The sequence below is a fragment of the Chelonoidis abingdonii genome, chromosome 2 (assembly GCF_003597395.2).
Source record: "Chelonoidis abingdonii isolate Lonesome George chromosome 2, CheloAbing_2.0, whole genome shotgun sequence".
Classification (NCBI taxonomy): domain Eukaryota; kingdom Metazoa; phylum Chordata; order Testudines; family Testudinidae; genus Chelonoidis; species Chelonoidis abingdonii.
This window is the reverse complement of record NC_133770.1, coordinates 207,545,716-207,561,650: the sequence shown is the minus strand read 5'-3', so window position 1 is coordinate 207,561,650 and position 15,935 is coordinate 207,545,716. Positions and strand designations below refer to the sequence as shown.

At 41.9% G+C, this 15,935-nt stretch overlaps 1 protein-coding gene across 3 annotated transcripts in view; it reads left to right on the top strand.

Annotated features, from left to right (window-relative positions):
• The window catches only part of GNAL (G protein subunit alpha L), a 349,295-nt gene that overhangs the window by 129,409 nt on the left and 203,951 nt on the right, over positions 1-15,935 (top strand). Inside the window, exons 1-4 of one of the 3 annotated variants that reach the window (XM_032789478.2) lie at positions 10,503-10,992; positions 11,269-11,341; positions 12,175-12,229; positions 12,408-12,527. In XM_032789478.2, coding sequence (XP_032645369.1) covers positions 10,854-10,992; positions 11,269-11,341; positions 12,175-12,229; positions 12,408-12,527 — 387 coding nt within the window. In that variant the 5' untranslated portion in view covers positions 10,503-10,853. Of the gene's footprint in view, positions 1-10,502; positions 10,993-11,268; positions 11,342-12,174; positions 12,230-12,407; positions 12,528-15,935 lie in introns of those variants that run through there. The other 2 variants (XM_075062930.1, XM_032789485.2) reach the window with 2 other exon arrangements.

Sequence of the window (15,935 nt, the reverse complement as noted above, 5' to 3'; positions counted from 1 at the left end):
TTCCTGCACTACTGGGTTACAGAGTTACAGCTATGAGGCTGTAGCTGTACCACTATAGCACCTGTATTGTAGATGTGGCCTTGCACTGTAAGCTTTTTAAAGCTTATTTTTATTATTTGTGTACAGTGCTTGTACAATGAAAGCCCAATCCTTGAATGGGTCGAAAGCTTATGCTCAAATTTGTTAGCCTCTAAGGTGCCACAAGTACTCCTGTTCTTTGCGGATACAGACGGACACAGCTGCACTCTGTTTTTTGCGGACGCAGCTGCTACTCTGATATGTTGTAATTCTAAATAACAATTTTAAAAAGCCAGCATCCATCCCATCTAATAAAACTAAACATTGGCCTGGCCTGACTTGGCAGCTAAAGGGGCTGCCAGGCCAATTTTCATGCAGGATATGTATTGTAAATGTATTTACATGACATAGTGTCAATCTCCTATTCCTGGCACTTTGCAAAATGTAAGATAACAGCTGTTCTCAGACCTACATACAAAGCAAAATTCTCCTTCCTTTCCTCTTCTAAAATCTGATTTGACTCAGGGTATGTGTACTCTGTGAAGTTGTTGACAAAACTTTTGTCTTTCATGGGTACTTGAACAGATCGATGACACTATATTGATGTGTTATTTAAGAGTTCGAAGAAAAGAAAATACTGAACCAACGGCTGCATCAGCATTTCAACTAAAAAACCAATGTTAAATGTTTTCATTTTTGAAAATATATTGATTCTGATGGGGGCTTATGGAAAGGGCTCCCAGAGAATATTTTAATGTCAAAAATATACCAGCGAAAGACAAAAGTTTTGCCCATGCAAGTGCCAGTGTGAACGCGGCTTTGTCACCCTGAGCACTCTCCTGCAGACAAAGCTAATGCTGCTCCTGGGGCTGGAAGTATTTTGGCTGCAAAAGTGCTGACAAAGTACTGACAAAGAGCATTTACACACGCTGACTTTTAGGGTACGTCCAGACTACCTGCCATATTGGCAGGTAGCAATCGATTTTTCGGGGATCGATATATTGCATCTCATCTAGATGCGATATATTGATCCCCAAATGTGCTCCCGTCGACTCCGGAACTTCACTGGAGCGAGCAGTGGTAGCAGAGTCGACACAGGGAGCTGCGGACATCCATCTTGCGCCATGAGGACCCGAGGTAAATCGATCTAAGATACGCAACTTCAGCTACGTGAATAGCGTAGCTGAAGTTGCGTATCTTAGATCGATACCCTCCCCCCCATGTAGACCAGCCCTTAGTGACGACACAGCCTTGTCGCTAAAAGCTGTGTTGTATAGACAAGCCCCCTGGGCATGTCTACCTACGTGGTGGGGATATTCAGGAAAGTTAAGGCAAATCAGCTAAAGGTGTAAAGTCAATGCATACAAGTTAAAGCATGTTAAACTCTGTGTGAATGCTCTCAGTCAGGAGTAAAGGGGCTTTAATTTGCCTCAAGAGGATTAAGTTACAGTTAACAAAGACCACTTTACTCCTGAATGGGAGCATCCCTGTGGCAATTTAATGTGCTTTAATTAATGCATATTGACTTCAAACCTTAAGTTGATTTGCCTTAACTTTTCTTAAAGGCTTTGTCTACACTTACAGTTTTGCAGCGCTGGCCGTTACAGCTGTGGTCGTACAGCTGTGTACGGCCAGCGCTGCAGTATGTCCACACTGACAGCGACCAGCACTGCAGTGTGTCCACACTTGCACCAGTTGCAGCGCTGTTGTGAGTGGTGCATTGTGGGCAGCTATTCCCATTCAGAGCACTCGTCCCATGTCTTGGTCGCTGTGTGTTGTGGGAAGGACGGAAGGGTGTCGGTCATCCGTCTTCTGTTCAACGACGACCGTATGCCGGAAGTTGGATTCCCCCATGCCTAAGAGGCGCCCCCGCACCTTAGGCAACCTTTGAAAAAAAAAAACCACACACATTAACAGACTTACCCCGTCCCTAGCTGCGGTCTGCTCTATGGTCCCGCCCTTTGAGTGAGGCACCGCGGAGCGCGGCATTGGCCCCCCTCCAGCTAAGAGCTCAGCCGGGCGGGGGCTTTGCGGCGCTCCGGCCGGGGCTCCAGCCATGAAGAGTGGGGCGTGGGGCTTGTCGCACTCCGCCAGAGAACAGAGTCGCGGAGCTTGTCCGGCTCCGGCCAGTAAGCACGTAAAAGTCCCCGCGACCCGCGGCTGAGCTCGCCAAGCACGGCAAGCCCCGCGGACCTCCGCTGGAGCCTGCCGCCCTTTTAAATAGCCCCCTGACCCTGGGCAGTGAGGGGGGTAATTTAAAAGTCCTGGGGCTCCAGCTGCCTTCTGACCGACCCATGGTCCTTCCAAATAGCCGCTGGAGCCCCTCGCCTCCCTGCTCTGCCTTTCCACGCGAGCAGCTCCCGCGGGCTATTTTAAAGGTCCCCGAGTAGTAGAAGGGAGTTTGGTGGCTACTTAAAGGGCTGGGGGTTCCTAAGTCTGCCTGTCTGCTGCGCACCCCATGACCCTGCCCACCGACCAGTCCAGCCCTCCTCTGCCTGCACCACGTGACCCGCCTCTGCACCCCGTGCGCCACAGCCACCTCTGCCAAACACCCTGTCCCTGGTTCTCAGCCAACCCCTTACCACACATCTCGCCTGCCCAAAGGCCAGCCAGCCCCCCACATCACTGCTGGCCCGCAGCCAGCCTCTGCGATCACTCTTGCCCAGCTCCGCACCCCCTGCCCTGTTTCCAGTCAACCTCCTGCTTGCACCTCGCACTGCCCTGTAAGCCAGCCCCGTCCCACAACCCTTGTCTTCCACACCAGCCCTCACATCCCCTTCTGCTCCTGCCTGCAGCTAGACCCTACTCCTCCAGTCCAGCCCCTTGCCTCTGCCTTCAGCCAGCCCCATGTCCACTGCCTGCCCTGCAGTTGTCCAAGGGGCAATTAACCCTGCAGGGAGCAGTGGAAACAACACATGTGCACACCCCCAGTGGAGCTGGCGTGGGACGCCACACATGTGAAACAGCAGTCATTAATAACCAAATCCATACAGCATATATGAATGCCCAATGTATATAATTGTATTATTCTATATAGTTATGGAAAGTAAAATACATGAAAGAAATGAGAGGCTTTTTTCCCCACTTTTTGTATAAGTCATTCCCTGCCCGATCTGTGCTTCTTACTTGCAGCGCTTCTCTCCTTTATTCTTTGGCAAGCCGTTTCGCTTTTTCATGGTTTCCTTATCCCTCCAGTCCTATGGCAACTTTTTTATTTTCTGCTGGGAATACAGATTCCTGAAACTGCTTTCACCATCTCTTCTTAGTCTTCCTTGGTTTTTTCTTAAGCTTGGGGGCTGTCTTTCAGAAGTCTGCAACTGATGGGAGCAGTAGTTCCAAGGTCACTTTAAAAAAATAAAAAAAAAAAAAAAAACACACAGATAACTGTTAATACAGAGCCTGCATTGTTTTATTACAGAGTTTTTGTAGCATCAGTTTACACATTCTGATGCATAGCACAGAGAGGCACGCAGCTGCAGATAGAGAGGGCGAGTTTCCCCACACGCGGCCACAGTGGAAGGGGGCTGCTATGCTGGCTCACCTGGGAAGGTGGGCGTGTGGGTGTGCTTCACTCTGGAAGCCATGCATGCGTTTCTATGTGGCTTGTGGAATGAAAAGAGGCATGGCTACAGGGAATAACACTGAATCCCTACACCCACATCTGCCTCAGCAAACTACTTCAGAGCCATCTTGCATCACACAGCCTCAACCTGGGAACGCATGGGTGGGGTGGTAGGTTGCTTCACTCTGGAAACCATGGGTTTTCTGTGGCTTGTGGTAAAGCAAAAGAGCAGCTACAGGGAAAAAACACTGAACCCCTACACCCACATTCTGCCACAGGCAACTACTTCTCAGAGCCATACTTGCACACACAGCTCACCTGGGAAGGGGTGGGGTTGCCTTCACTCGTGGCAGAAGCCATGGGGTTTCTGTGCTTGTGGAAAGCAAAAGAGCACGCTACAGGGAAATTAACACCTGACCCTACAACCCACATCTCGCCCACAGCACACTACTCGCAGGCCATCTTGCAACATGCACTCTCACCTGGGAGGTGGGTGTGTGGGGAGTTGCTTCACTCTTGGAAGCCATGAGTCTTCTGTGGCTTGTTGGAAAGCACAAAGAGCAGCTACAGGAATCTAATGGGTATTCCACATCTAGGCATGCTTGCACGGCAGCCATAGCCCCCCTGCTCCCAAAACATTTGCAATCCTTATAAAAAAGCTTCTTACCAGGAACAGGCTCCTCTGCTGGTTCACTCACTACCAAGTCCCAGCAGCTGCGACTGGCTAGCTTCCTTCCTATGCTGGCGAAATAGCTCCTGCCTGCCATGACTCGCCGGGAGTCTCCAAACACCTGCAGTAGCCTCCCTCTCGGGTTCCTCTACAACCTTCCCCATCCTCTCCATGGCTGCTCTGAGCCCCAGGCAGTGGAGTGCGAAGTGATGACCAGAGAGGCTGAAGAGGAATGCTGGGATAGTCCAAATACCCTGGAGGCCCAATAAAAACGCTGGTGAGTGTCCACACCTGATGAACCAGCGCTGCATCACCAGCGCTGGTCTCGCTACAACTCTAAGCAGACCCAGGTGTACAGCCAGCGCTGCAAACAGGGAGTTGCAGCGCTGGCTGAGCTTTTAAGTGTAGACACCTGCTAAGTTGCAGCGCTGTAACCCCCTCACCAGCGCTGTAACTTGCAAGTGTAGACAAGGCCGTAGACACCTGCTAAGTTGCAGCGCTGTAACCCCCTCACCAGCGCTGTAACTTGCAAGTGTAGACAAGCCTACCACAGCAGAATTATTTGCGCAGAACTGATCTTTGTATTTTGAGGCACCTTTTTGTTAACTCCCCACTCCACCAAACATACTAGATCCCTATTTATCACACAGTGCACAAAGCTAGTATAAACATTTTGAGAAGGATAGTGAGATCCTCTTCAAGAAACATCACATATGCAATTTTGGTTCATTTTACATAAAATGAAAATTCTTGTCCCTATAAGCCTCTTATTCGAGATGTAGAGCTTTCCTTCCTTTTGGTTATTGCTCTTTTTTACTTACTATTTTAACCATCCAGAAATATACTAGACCCCTCAGAAAACCCAATTCATGGTCACTGTCCTGAGAGCATAAAACTTAAATTGCACATGACTCAATGAGTGATGGTCATAAATAGATGCATGAGGTGAGGAGAAGGTAAGATAAAGATGAAAATATCATATGGTTATTCAAGGCCCTGATCTTGTATTTGGATCTGTTAGCACAGATCCGGTTTTTGACCAGAATGCCCAGTCAAAAAGGGACCCTGGCAGCTCTGATCAGCACCACTAATCGGGCCGTTAAAAGTCTGGTCAGCGGTGCTGTAGTGTACAGTTGCCATACTATAACCTGTCTTTATAGAAAAATACCTCCAGTTAAATAAAAGAAGTAACAAGCTGTGAACTCCCTTCTCTACAAGAAATCTAAATTCAACTCCTGTAGTGCTTGAGGCGTGGGGGTAGACATTTCCCCTGGACTTTCTTCAGCAGAGCTAGATGAGGGCCAACGTGCCTGAGTGGTAGAGAAGTCTTGCTTCTCAGTAGGACAGGTATCAGTCACATTGCCCTTCACTGGATGCCTTATAACTGAGGTAACCAGAAGACATCTGGTCTGCTACACAGTTTCCTGGATTCCAGTTCCTGATTCCCACGTGGCTCTTGCCACTTCCCCAGGGGCCAGTCTGCCCACTGCTTTTCTCTGCAAATGTTTCCCTCTTCATCCTGGCTACACTTGCTCTGCAGCCCCCACCCTTCTGAATCCCCTCCTTATGCTCCTTGTTATCTTTCAGTATTAATCTGGAGGCCTTTAATGGAGAGATGAGTGTGCTGTTGAGGACTTCAGAGGGTGGGGCAAAAAGACAAGAAGTGAGACATGGTATTACCAAGGGGAGTCTTGATGATTGATGCTGGGGGAAGGAGTAGGGCACAGGAAAGGGGGACATGTAAATTGAGTCATGGAGGTGAAGGGAAGGGAAGCCCATTCATTAATGGTTATACCTTTGTACCCTCTCCAAGCTATCCGCCTCAATGAAATTGCTATTTATCCAGCAATTTTAAACAGATTTTAACTTCACATTGGCCATATAAATGCAAATTTAATCTAAACTCAGTCTTTCTTATTCATCCCTTTTTTTTTTCTTTTGGAAGGGAAAACAAAATGCAGACTCCCTCTTTATTAATGCATTGTCAAGGTTACCCATTTAAACACAGGAAGATAAAAAGCTAATTTTTTTCAGAACTCACTTTTCCACGTGGCACATGCTTAATTTAGGTCTGTATTTAACAGTCTTGTCATCAAAAATATTATGTGCCAGGTGGTCAGATTAATATTATTATGAGAGCCTTCACTTTTTAGTTCCTGAATTGTATGTCTTTTTAAAGCTGTAACTGTAGCATACTTGCATTGACAGTTTTTTGTGGTTTCATTTTTTCATTGCCTGCATTGGTTAATGGGAGCAGTTCTACCGAATAATTTTCTCTCAGCAAAGAGAGAACCTTTTCTTGACTACCTACCCAGGGTTAGTGTTCTTAGGTGGGAGGAATAGCTCAGTGGTTTGAGCATTGGCCTGCTAAACCTAGGGTTGTGCTTTCAATCCTAGGAGGAGCCATTTGGGGATTGGCCCTGCTTTGAGCAGGGGTGTTTGGACTAGATGATCTCCTGAGGTCCCTTCCAACCCTGTGATAAATTAGGAAAGAGAACGGGCGTATGAGCCTCCTGAACTACAGTTCACAGGAGACACTGTAGCATTTCTGGCAAAAAAGGATTAATAGCAACCTGACCCTAAACAAAATATCCTGTTTCTGTTACAGTGTTCGTCCCATTTGTAGGGGGATTAAGAACAATATGTACAGCTGAGAGTTCAATTTATCTGAGTGCATGTGTGAAGTTGGTAGGTGCATTAGGAGTTCAGCTGAGAGATGTGTGAGTGATTCCTCTCCGCACAACGTCCCTCGGATGGCGCAATGCCTGCGCTGGAGGATACTGGCAATGCTGAGAGAGAGTTTTGTGAAAGTGAAGGCGTCTTTGCAGGCAGGAAGAGCCTGCCCTCTGTTTGCTCCACTCCGGCTTGAGTTTTTATTTATATCCTTTTTTTATTCTTGCTCTGTCTGCGAAGTCAGATTGAAATCCACAGCGGTGACTATGCGAAGGCAAGCTGTTGGTGCTGGCGGCCAGGAATCGGCAGCTTTTAGAACCACCTGAAGTTTGCAGAAAAAGCAGCAGCAGTACAAGCTGCCGGGGTTACGTTACGCCCGCCGAGGGAGGAGGAGCCCGAGAGCACTAACCTGGGCCATCTGCGCGTGATTTCTCTATTAATCCTCACCGTTTCTTCTTGTTTATAGACGCTTTCTCCATTTCAAAATGCAAGCGGAATGGGAGTGAAAAAGTGTGGTTTGAGGGGGCTGGTTCTTGTTCTGTCGCGGAGGGAAGCAATGCTCTCTCTCACACACACACACACCTTCCATCTGATTGTGTGTCTCAAACGTATATGCTTCCTTCTCGGGAGAAACAGGATATAGAGTAGGGAGAGAGTGTGCCTGAGAGAGGGGGACAGCAGGAAATAAATTAGTTGCTCTCTCTTCACTTCAAGGGTGTGCACTGTTTCCTGGTTTCACAGTGAGGCAAACCGAGTTCGTCCGCAGCTCAGAGGGAGAAGTTAAATTATGATTGCACTTGCGCAAACGTATTTCAGTGCATAGGTTGAATGTGTAAGTGTCTTTAAAAAAAACAAAAAACAAAAAAACACACCACGTTGTGATCCCATGTCTGGAGGACCAGGCTCTAGAGAAGGGCATGGACAGGGGGAGTAGGTGGTATCTCTCTTCTCTTGTTTGGAGTTTAGCATTACCCTTGTGAGTGTTTTGTTCTAGTGTCTATTTCTTGGTCTGATATGGAGGCATTGCTGAAATTGGGCAGTCTAAAGAAAGAGATTGGATTATAATTAGATTACTTTCAAATAATAGGTTTATTTCTATGTGTGCAGGTTTGTCAAAGTTGTGATCTGTCTCCAAAACAATAGGAGACAGGGTATATTTACTTCTACTTGTAAGGTTTTGTAGTTTGACTGTGACTAGAGAGGCAGTACTGAGTTTGTGCAGAGAAAGAGACTGGATTATAATTGCAGTCAAACATTCTATTCTTTCTGTGCACAGGTTTCATATGTGTGTGTTATTCCCAAAGTGATCCCTTTTCAAGAGGAAGTGATCAGGGAGGGTCATAGGGTTGGGGAAGGACAGAAAGGAAATAAGGAACACTCTCCTCTTTGGGAAAAGGTAAAAGCTGGATCTACCTGGATCCTGACTATTTTTAGCAGAGTCTTCTGTGTCATCAAAATAGAGAGCAAGTTTTCCTGACGAGTGCCCCAAATAATTCCAGACACCAATACATACCGGAACTAGGGGTATTGTAAAACCCCAGATTTGGCAGCTGGATCCACACAACTTTTGGCCCCAAAGTCCCAAATTCTGATCCTTGAATAGAGAACAAGTCTAGTCACTCCTATTGCACCAAAAAAAGCCTGGATCCTGGCACATAATACATAAATGTCACAAAAACCCAGTTCTGGCACATGGATCCTTCCAAATCCATACAGGTTTTGGTCTTCACTCTAAAACTCCATGGCATTAATAGAGAACAGGTATAGTTACTGCTACTACACCAAAAGATTCTGGTTTGTAATGCATCCCCGCATAAGAAAGCCTAAAAAATCCTGCACTTGACTTCATTTGGATCTTGACAGTTTTGAGTCCCAAATTTAAACTGTCATCTAAATAGAAAACAAATGTTGCTCCTAATTCTGAAAAATCTGGATCTGTATGCTTTCGGACATAATAGCACTGGAAAAATACTGATCTGGTTCTTGCTAGGTCTTGCCAGTTTTTAACCCTGGTCTCCCAAATTCGACTGTTTAAGGAATGGGGGTAAAGTAACAACTTTCAGAATGCAGCAGCCCCTGTAATGTAGCAGCACTGCAAAAACATTTATCTGGCACCTTCATCCAGCTAACCCTTTTTATCTGTAAATCCCAAACTCAAATGTTCAACAGACTAAATAGAGAAGAGCAGCTTCTCAAGTTCCACTGCAAAACTCCAGACTTTGATACATTCCTGCTCAACTGGATTGCAAAGACACGGACTCAGCACTGGAACCTGCTGGATCCTGCCATTTTTTTGGCCCCTCATTCCCAAATCATACTGTCAAAATATGCAACTCGCGTTGCTGCTTCTACTTGATCCAAAAATTCCAGGCTCTGACATCTCAGTGAAAGAGCAATCCGAAAACCCACATGGGCCTCTCTTTTTTGGCCACAGACACCTCCAATCTGCTAAATAAAAACCAAGGGTTAAATCCCTATTGAAGTAAATAGCAAAACCTCATTGACTTCGGTAAGGCCAGGATTCTACTCCGAGTATAGCTGCTCCTACTTCACTGTATGAGAATCTGGTCCCTGATCCATCCTTACACAAGAGCACTTGAAAAATCTAGTTAAGGACTGTATATGTAAATGAATGCTGATTCTTGCTGTCTATCTAGAAATTATAATTTTGGGAACATATGTGAAAAAGTGGGGGTATACCTTGTTGGATCTGGGTCCATGTTTGGATTTTTTTTTTAGAAGTGCTCATCTGCTGTGATGGCTCAGAGACTATATATATATATATATATTTTAGTAGACTAAGAGAAACTATGCTTGGTCACTATGAATAGGCTAGAATTTAGGAGTTTGTGGCCAAAATATTGTTGGATTCCGCAAGACCCAGGTGCTGTTTGTACACATATTGCTCTTGCACTGAGATGTGGGGGCTGGGTTTTGCTGGCCAACTAGAAGCAGCTACAGGGCATGAGTTGTCTGTTTTGATGATACAATTTGGGGCCAACCCAAAACACTGTTTCACTGGGCTCCAGATGCCGGATATTATGTGTCCTTGCCATGGTACTGGATAGGGAATACACTGGATTCTGCAGTAGAATTAGGACAGCTGCATGTCTTTATTTAGTTAGTAGAATTTGGGGGATTTAAATTTAAATAAAAAAAGAAAGAGAAAGAACAACAAAAGAAAAACTACCTGGATCCAGGTGCTGGATATCTGTTTTTGTGGTGCCTCTGTGCCAGTTCACAACAGTCTTGAGTTTTGGGGGGGGGCATTAAGAAGCTGCAACATTTTTTTCTTTATTTAGACAGCAGATCTAGATTGATTATTTATTATTTATTTATTTATTAGTATTAATTTAAGTAGGAGCCTAAGACTAGAACTCTATTTCTGTGACACAATTTGGGGCTTTTCGAGGTCAAAAATTGGCAGGTTGCAGGACAAATCCAACACGATCCAGGTACATCCAGCTTTTACGTCTTTCCTTCTCTCTTTCACTTGTGTGGGGTTTGTAGTTTGTTTCCTGGTCTCACAGAAAGAGGCAGTGCTGAGCACAGAAAGACAAAAATAGACCTTTACAGAGAAATATAGGGATTGTGTGTGTAGAGGGGAGGGAGAGAGGAGAGCAGCGTTAGGCTGGTTTCCAGGAGGAGCTCTTCTCGCTTTCGTTGTGTGTTAGACATTTTTGTACAGATTTTTTTTTCATCTTAAAAACGTTTTCTCTCTCCCGGCTGCTGCTTGTACCTCTTTGGGGGAGAAAAATCAAACTGTGTTTGATCAGAAAGCGACCAGAGACCATTTTATTTGAGCGACCGGAGGAAGAAAGAGAAGAGAAACCGTCGCAGGGATATAAATACCTATCTTCTCTTACATATTTCCTGTAAATAAATCTCTATAGAAAGAGCACAATTTGACATCCATCCTAAGCAGCAGCAATGGGGTGTTTGGGCAACAGCAAAACAGAGGATCAGCGGATTGATGAGAAAGCGCAGCGAGAAGCCAACAAAAAAATAGAGAAGCAGTTGCAGAAAGAGAGACTGGCTTATAAAGCCACACATCGTTTGCTTCTGCTGGGTAAGGAGGGGGGGGGGGGGCTGAGGGTGCAGTTGCCTGCGCTCCTCATGGTAGGGGTATAACGGAGAAGCTGTGTGATTAATGTGTGTGTGAGAGAGTGTGTGATACAAGAATGCAGGCAATTTTATTAAGCACTATGGAAAAGTGTACAGATTGAGCTGTGTGTGGGAGCCACATGGATACATATATATAAATGCTGTTGGAGGTGGAAGATGCTGTTAACATGTCACCAAAAAAACCGTGTATACATGGCAGTGTTCTGTCTTTTTCCTCCAGGAGCTGGTGAGTCAGGAAAAAGCACGATTGTGAAACAAATGAGGATCCTGCATGTCAATGGATTTAATTCAGAGTAAGAATTTATTGATACTTTGTGTCTTCTATTTGTAAATATACATTTGAAACATTTTAACACACAACACACTGGGTAATTTCTCTCTTTCCTCCACCCTATATGTGTGTGTGTTGGCAGTTTGACACTGGCTTGCAAAAAAAGAAAAATGCAAGGAATTACTATTATTATATATTTGTATTTTCTGCTCCTGCCCCCTCTACTGTATTTTACACTGTTGCTACTGCAGCGCTTGACAGGCCCCTGTGTAGCAACAACATGGCGACTACTTTTTGCATAGCAGCAAATAACTAATATTGTATCTGTGTGCAATAAATACAGAGAGAGATATCAATTCATGCACAGGTTGACGGGGCTGCTGCGGTTTTTCTGGTGGTGGTTAGCATGAAACTGAAATCAATTTGCATGAATGTAATCATCATGTATTCTTGGGTTACATGATTTCTCTCTGAAAAACTGATTGCCAGTATTTAATATTAATTGTGTGCTAATTTTAGATATATAAGGTTTTTAACTGTACAATATGTGTTCTAAATTGTTGGGGAATAGATTCAGCACGCTATAGAAATGAAGGAATGACTTCCAATCTCACCAGGAAAGCTTTGCAGATGTGGTTATGACTATCTAATGTGACAAAACAGGCAGAGATCTATTTTCACTGTTTTTTTATAGAATATGAAAAAGTGATGGATGGAAAATAATCTTACTGTTCTTTTCAGTCAGTTTGTCATTAAGGTTAAATAACAAATAAACAGTCAGTAAAAAATTCTGAATGTAACTTAAATGAATTGGTTTGAGAGAAAAATTAAATCATTAATTCTGTTTTAATTCAGAGAAAAGAAACAGAAAATATTGGATATTCGGAAAAATGTTAAAGATGCGATTGTGGTAAGAACACATTTTATACTATTCTTAAATGGTTCTGTACACTGGAAGCCAAAAGTGTTATGCTCTCTAGGATTGTGTAGAGAAATCCCATTTAGCTGATCAGATTGGATTATCTTCTATTGATCCTGTATTTTAGATTAACCAGATTAATGTCTGTTTTTGTTTTATCCAATTCTAGACTATAGTTTCAGCAATGGGCACTTTAATACCCCCAGTTCCACTGGCCAATCCAGAAAACCAATTTCGAATGGACTACATCAAGAGTATAGCTCCACTTTCTGATTTTGACTATACACAGGTAAGAGTGGAAAAAAAAGTTGTTTTTCCTAATTTTGAAAGAGAACACAAAGCTCCGACTTTGATTTATGAAATGACTTGTTTACCATTTGAAAGGTGTTTGCTAAAACAAGTTTGTCGCAGAATTATCACCAAGTTACCTGATTTAACATTGTATGGTGTTGCACCTGTTTTAATGTTGTTCAGTTGTGCTTCAGTAATGTTTGTTTGGTTTTGTTTTGTTTTGTTATTAAAGAGGAAAATGAAATGCAAAGAAATTAAGATTATTTGAAATTTCAGTGTCTCAATTTAGCATTATTGTGAAAGCTATTTTTCTGAGCATAATTTGGTGCAGCAGGACATCAGTCTGAGGAATTACAATATATACTTAAGAAATAGAAGCACAGAGAAATTCTAATAATAACAGTATATAGTTTTTAAAATGTCAACATTTTTTCATTCTTATTAATTTTCATACTAAGAACTTGAAATATCTGATGGCCAACTAAGTTGTCTTCGTCACCTATGTATTTATTTATGTATTTATTTTAGTCAAATTTTGTATTGTGTTGCTGGAATAAACAGTGAACAATGAGAATAGGAAGATATAATTCTTTATTTTAGTTGTGCATGAATGCTGCCATCTTAGGGCTGGGTAGAAATGTAAAAACCTATTGGGCTTTCTATAGTAGTCACTCATTGGTAGTGTAATTCAAAGTATGTTAATTTGCATATGGATACTGCTATTTACATTGGATTATCTTGGTCTTTAGATGTTAATTATTGCTTATAGAAACATGCATGGTGTGTTCTGTGTGAAAGCAATTGTCTAGAAGTTTTGAGTATTAGTGGAGTTTTATTGTCTATAATAGAACATTTTTAAATTAATTCTAAAATGTGGATATCAATAGCAGTTTGTTTCGGATACCATGAAAACTGAATAATTTTTTCTATCATTGGTTAAAAGATTATGAGTTGTTCCTATTGTCAGTATTGCCAAAGCAGTCATTTACTATAGGGTGTCTTCAGGCTGTTAAAGCCAGTTTAACTTGCAGGTGGAAATGTGTGGAGGGGAAAATACTTGTTTCTTTCATATATTACGAACACACTCTGGTGTGTGGTTTTGTTGCCTCTGATAAATCTAGTGCTTTGAAGGTTCAATATTAAATAAATAAAGAATCAGACATCTTGTAGAGTTACAATTTAACACAGAACTCAGTTGCTGGGAAAGCTGCAACTGTGGGGTATGCCCGCATACAATATGATTGTTCACTTAGTGGATATGAGTTACTGAAAATGACAGTCCTTTTTGAAATGGAATTTGAGGTTGACTTAAATAGTCTTTGATTTATGTTTGAGTTCTGAAGTTTATTTCAATAACTTTAGCATTTGATTTCTTCTTTGGTTTTTCATTTATTTTTCTTTAATATTGCCCCTTAATAATTTGTATAAAATAAATTAATATACAGCATCCTTTGTGAGTCTTCATAAGTGTATCTATTTTTCCATGTCTTAAAGTGGACTAAAGTGTGGCATTTTTACTTTTATTTGTCTTCAAACTTGTTCTGTATTTTTTCTCTGTCTCTCTCTCTGTCAGTCACACACTGTATATATCTACATTAATAAGGATAGAAGTGCAAATTTGAGTAATTGTTGACTCTACAAAGTCTTATATATTAGCAAACCTGGCTTACTGGTAGGTTCAGCTGGAAATTTTTGTTGGAATAACTAACCTATGTTAATTTCCATGTGGACTCTAAATCTACTTTGATTTTAAGAAAACTTAAGGAGTGCAGGACAGTTTATTGTTGTTTTTAGATGAAACTGTCTTTTAGAAAGAAACATTTGAAATGATGTGACATAGCTGTTTAAAAATAAGAATTGTACTAAAAAAAAAGAAAAGAAAATTAATGCTGATTTAGAGGGAAAGCAAATACATTTTTTGTGTTTTTCCTCGATTTAGTACTTTTAACATATCTACATTTTAGCTAGGTAATTCCTTTTATAATTTTAATATGGTTCTGCTTCCAGGGAATTATATGAGTAAGACTGAGCCCTGGTCTACACTACAGAGTTAGGTCAATGTAAGGCAGAGTACATCGACCTAACTCTGTAAACATCTAGACTAAAATGTAGCTCCCACTAATGTAACTCACCCACTGCACTGACTTAATAATTCCACCACCATGAGAGGTGTAGCACTTAGGTTGATATATTGTAGTCACTGCATTGCTTGCATCAACTTGGTGCCTTTCAGAAGCCATCCCACAATGCCCTACACTGACAGTTAAATTGGTGCAAGCGCTCCTGGTGAGGAGACACACTGCTGACACGAGGAGCATAGCGTGAACGTGCAAAAGCTACTGTGGTGACTGTAGATCGATGTAACTTAGGTGGACTTAATTTTGTAATGTAGACTTGCTCTGAGATTGAAAAAATATATGCTTTAGGGCTTGATTCTACTGTAACATAAGTCAAAGGGAGTTTTGTCATTGATCTCAGTGGAAGCAGGATAAAGGTCCAAAGTTTGAAACTTGGAATAAAATAATGTTTTCTACTGGCATAGCATTTGACCCATTTTTTAAATAAGGACTGATATTAAAATAAGTATTGTACCATGGAGGATATTCAATTATGCATCTTCTGTTAAGTTTTAGTAATTCTATAATTAACATTAGAAATATGGAATATGGCCTTCTGAAACAGGAAAGCCAATCTAAATATTTGATAAATCAATAAATCAGGTCCACTTAAAATTGCACAAAGAAAAAAAATCACTAAACTCAGTGTTTGGTCAGGTGTTACATTTGCAGTATAATATGTTATCTTCTCCAATATAAGAAAGTAACTCTTTTTAAATGATGGAAATGCCAGTCAAGTTTTTACTAGTTTGGATGTTATAATAGTTAATATTTACTTTATTTCTTTTAATTTCTGAAGATACTAGGTTAAACCTTGGCCCAACTGAAGTCAATTGGAGTTCTGCCTTTGATTTCAATCAGGCAAGGATTTCAATCAGTATATTTTAAATTTATTAGGACAATAAAAGAAGTCTCAGTAATCACTAAAAACTTACCAAACATTTTTAGATAGTTTACAATGTCTAGTCTTTGATATAATTTTTTTTCCTAGTGTAGTATGAATTTCAAATAAATTACATGTAAAATGTGATGAAAGGACTGTGTACTGTCCTATTCATTTTTAAGAAGTTCCTACTGAAATGTAAGGATTTCAGCATAAAAACGGATGGCACAATAGGGCCAAAAATTTTTGAATAGCTTAGGTATATTTATGATACACTGGATATACTTGGATATGCTTATTTAAATTACATGAATTAATCATGGTTCTAATTTTGAAAACTGTCTTCATAAAATAAGTGCATTGAAAACAAATTTATTTTCTCAGATTGAAATCTTGGTCCCATTGG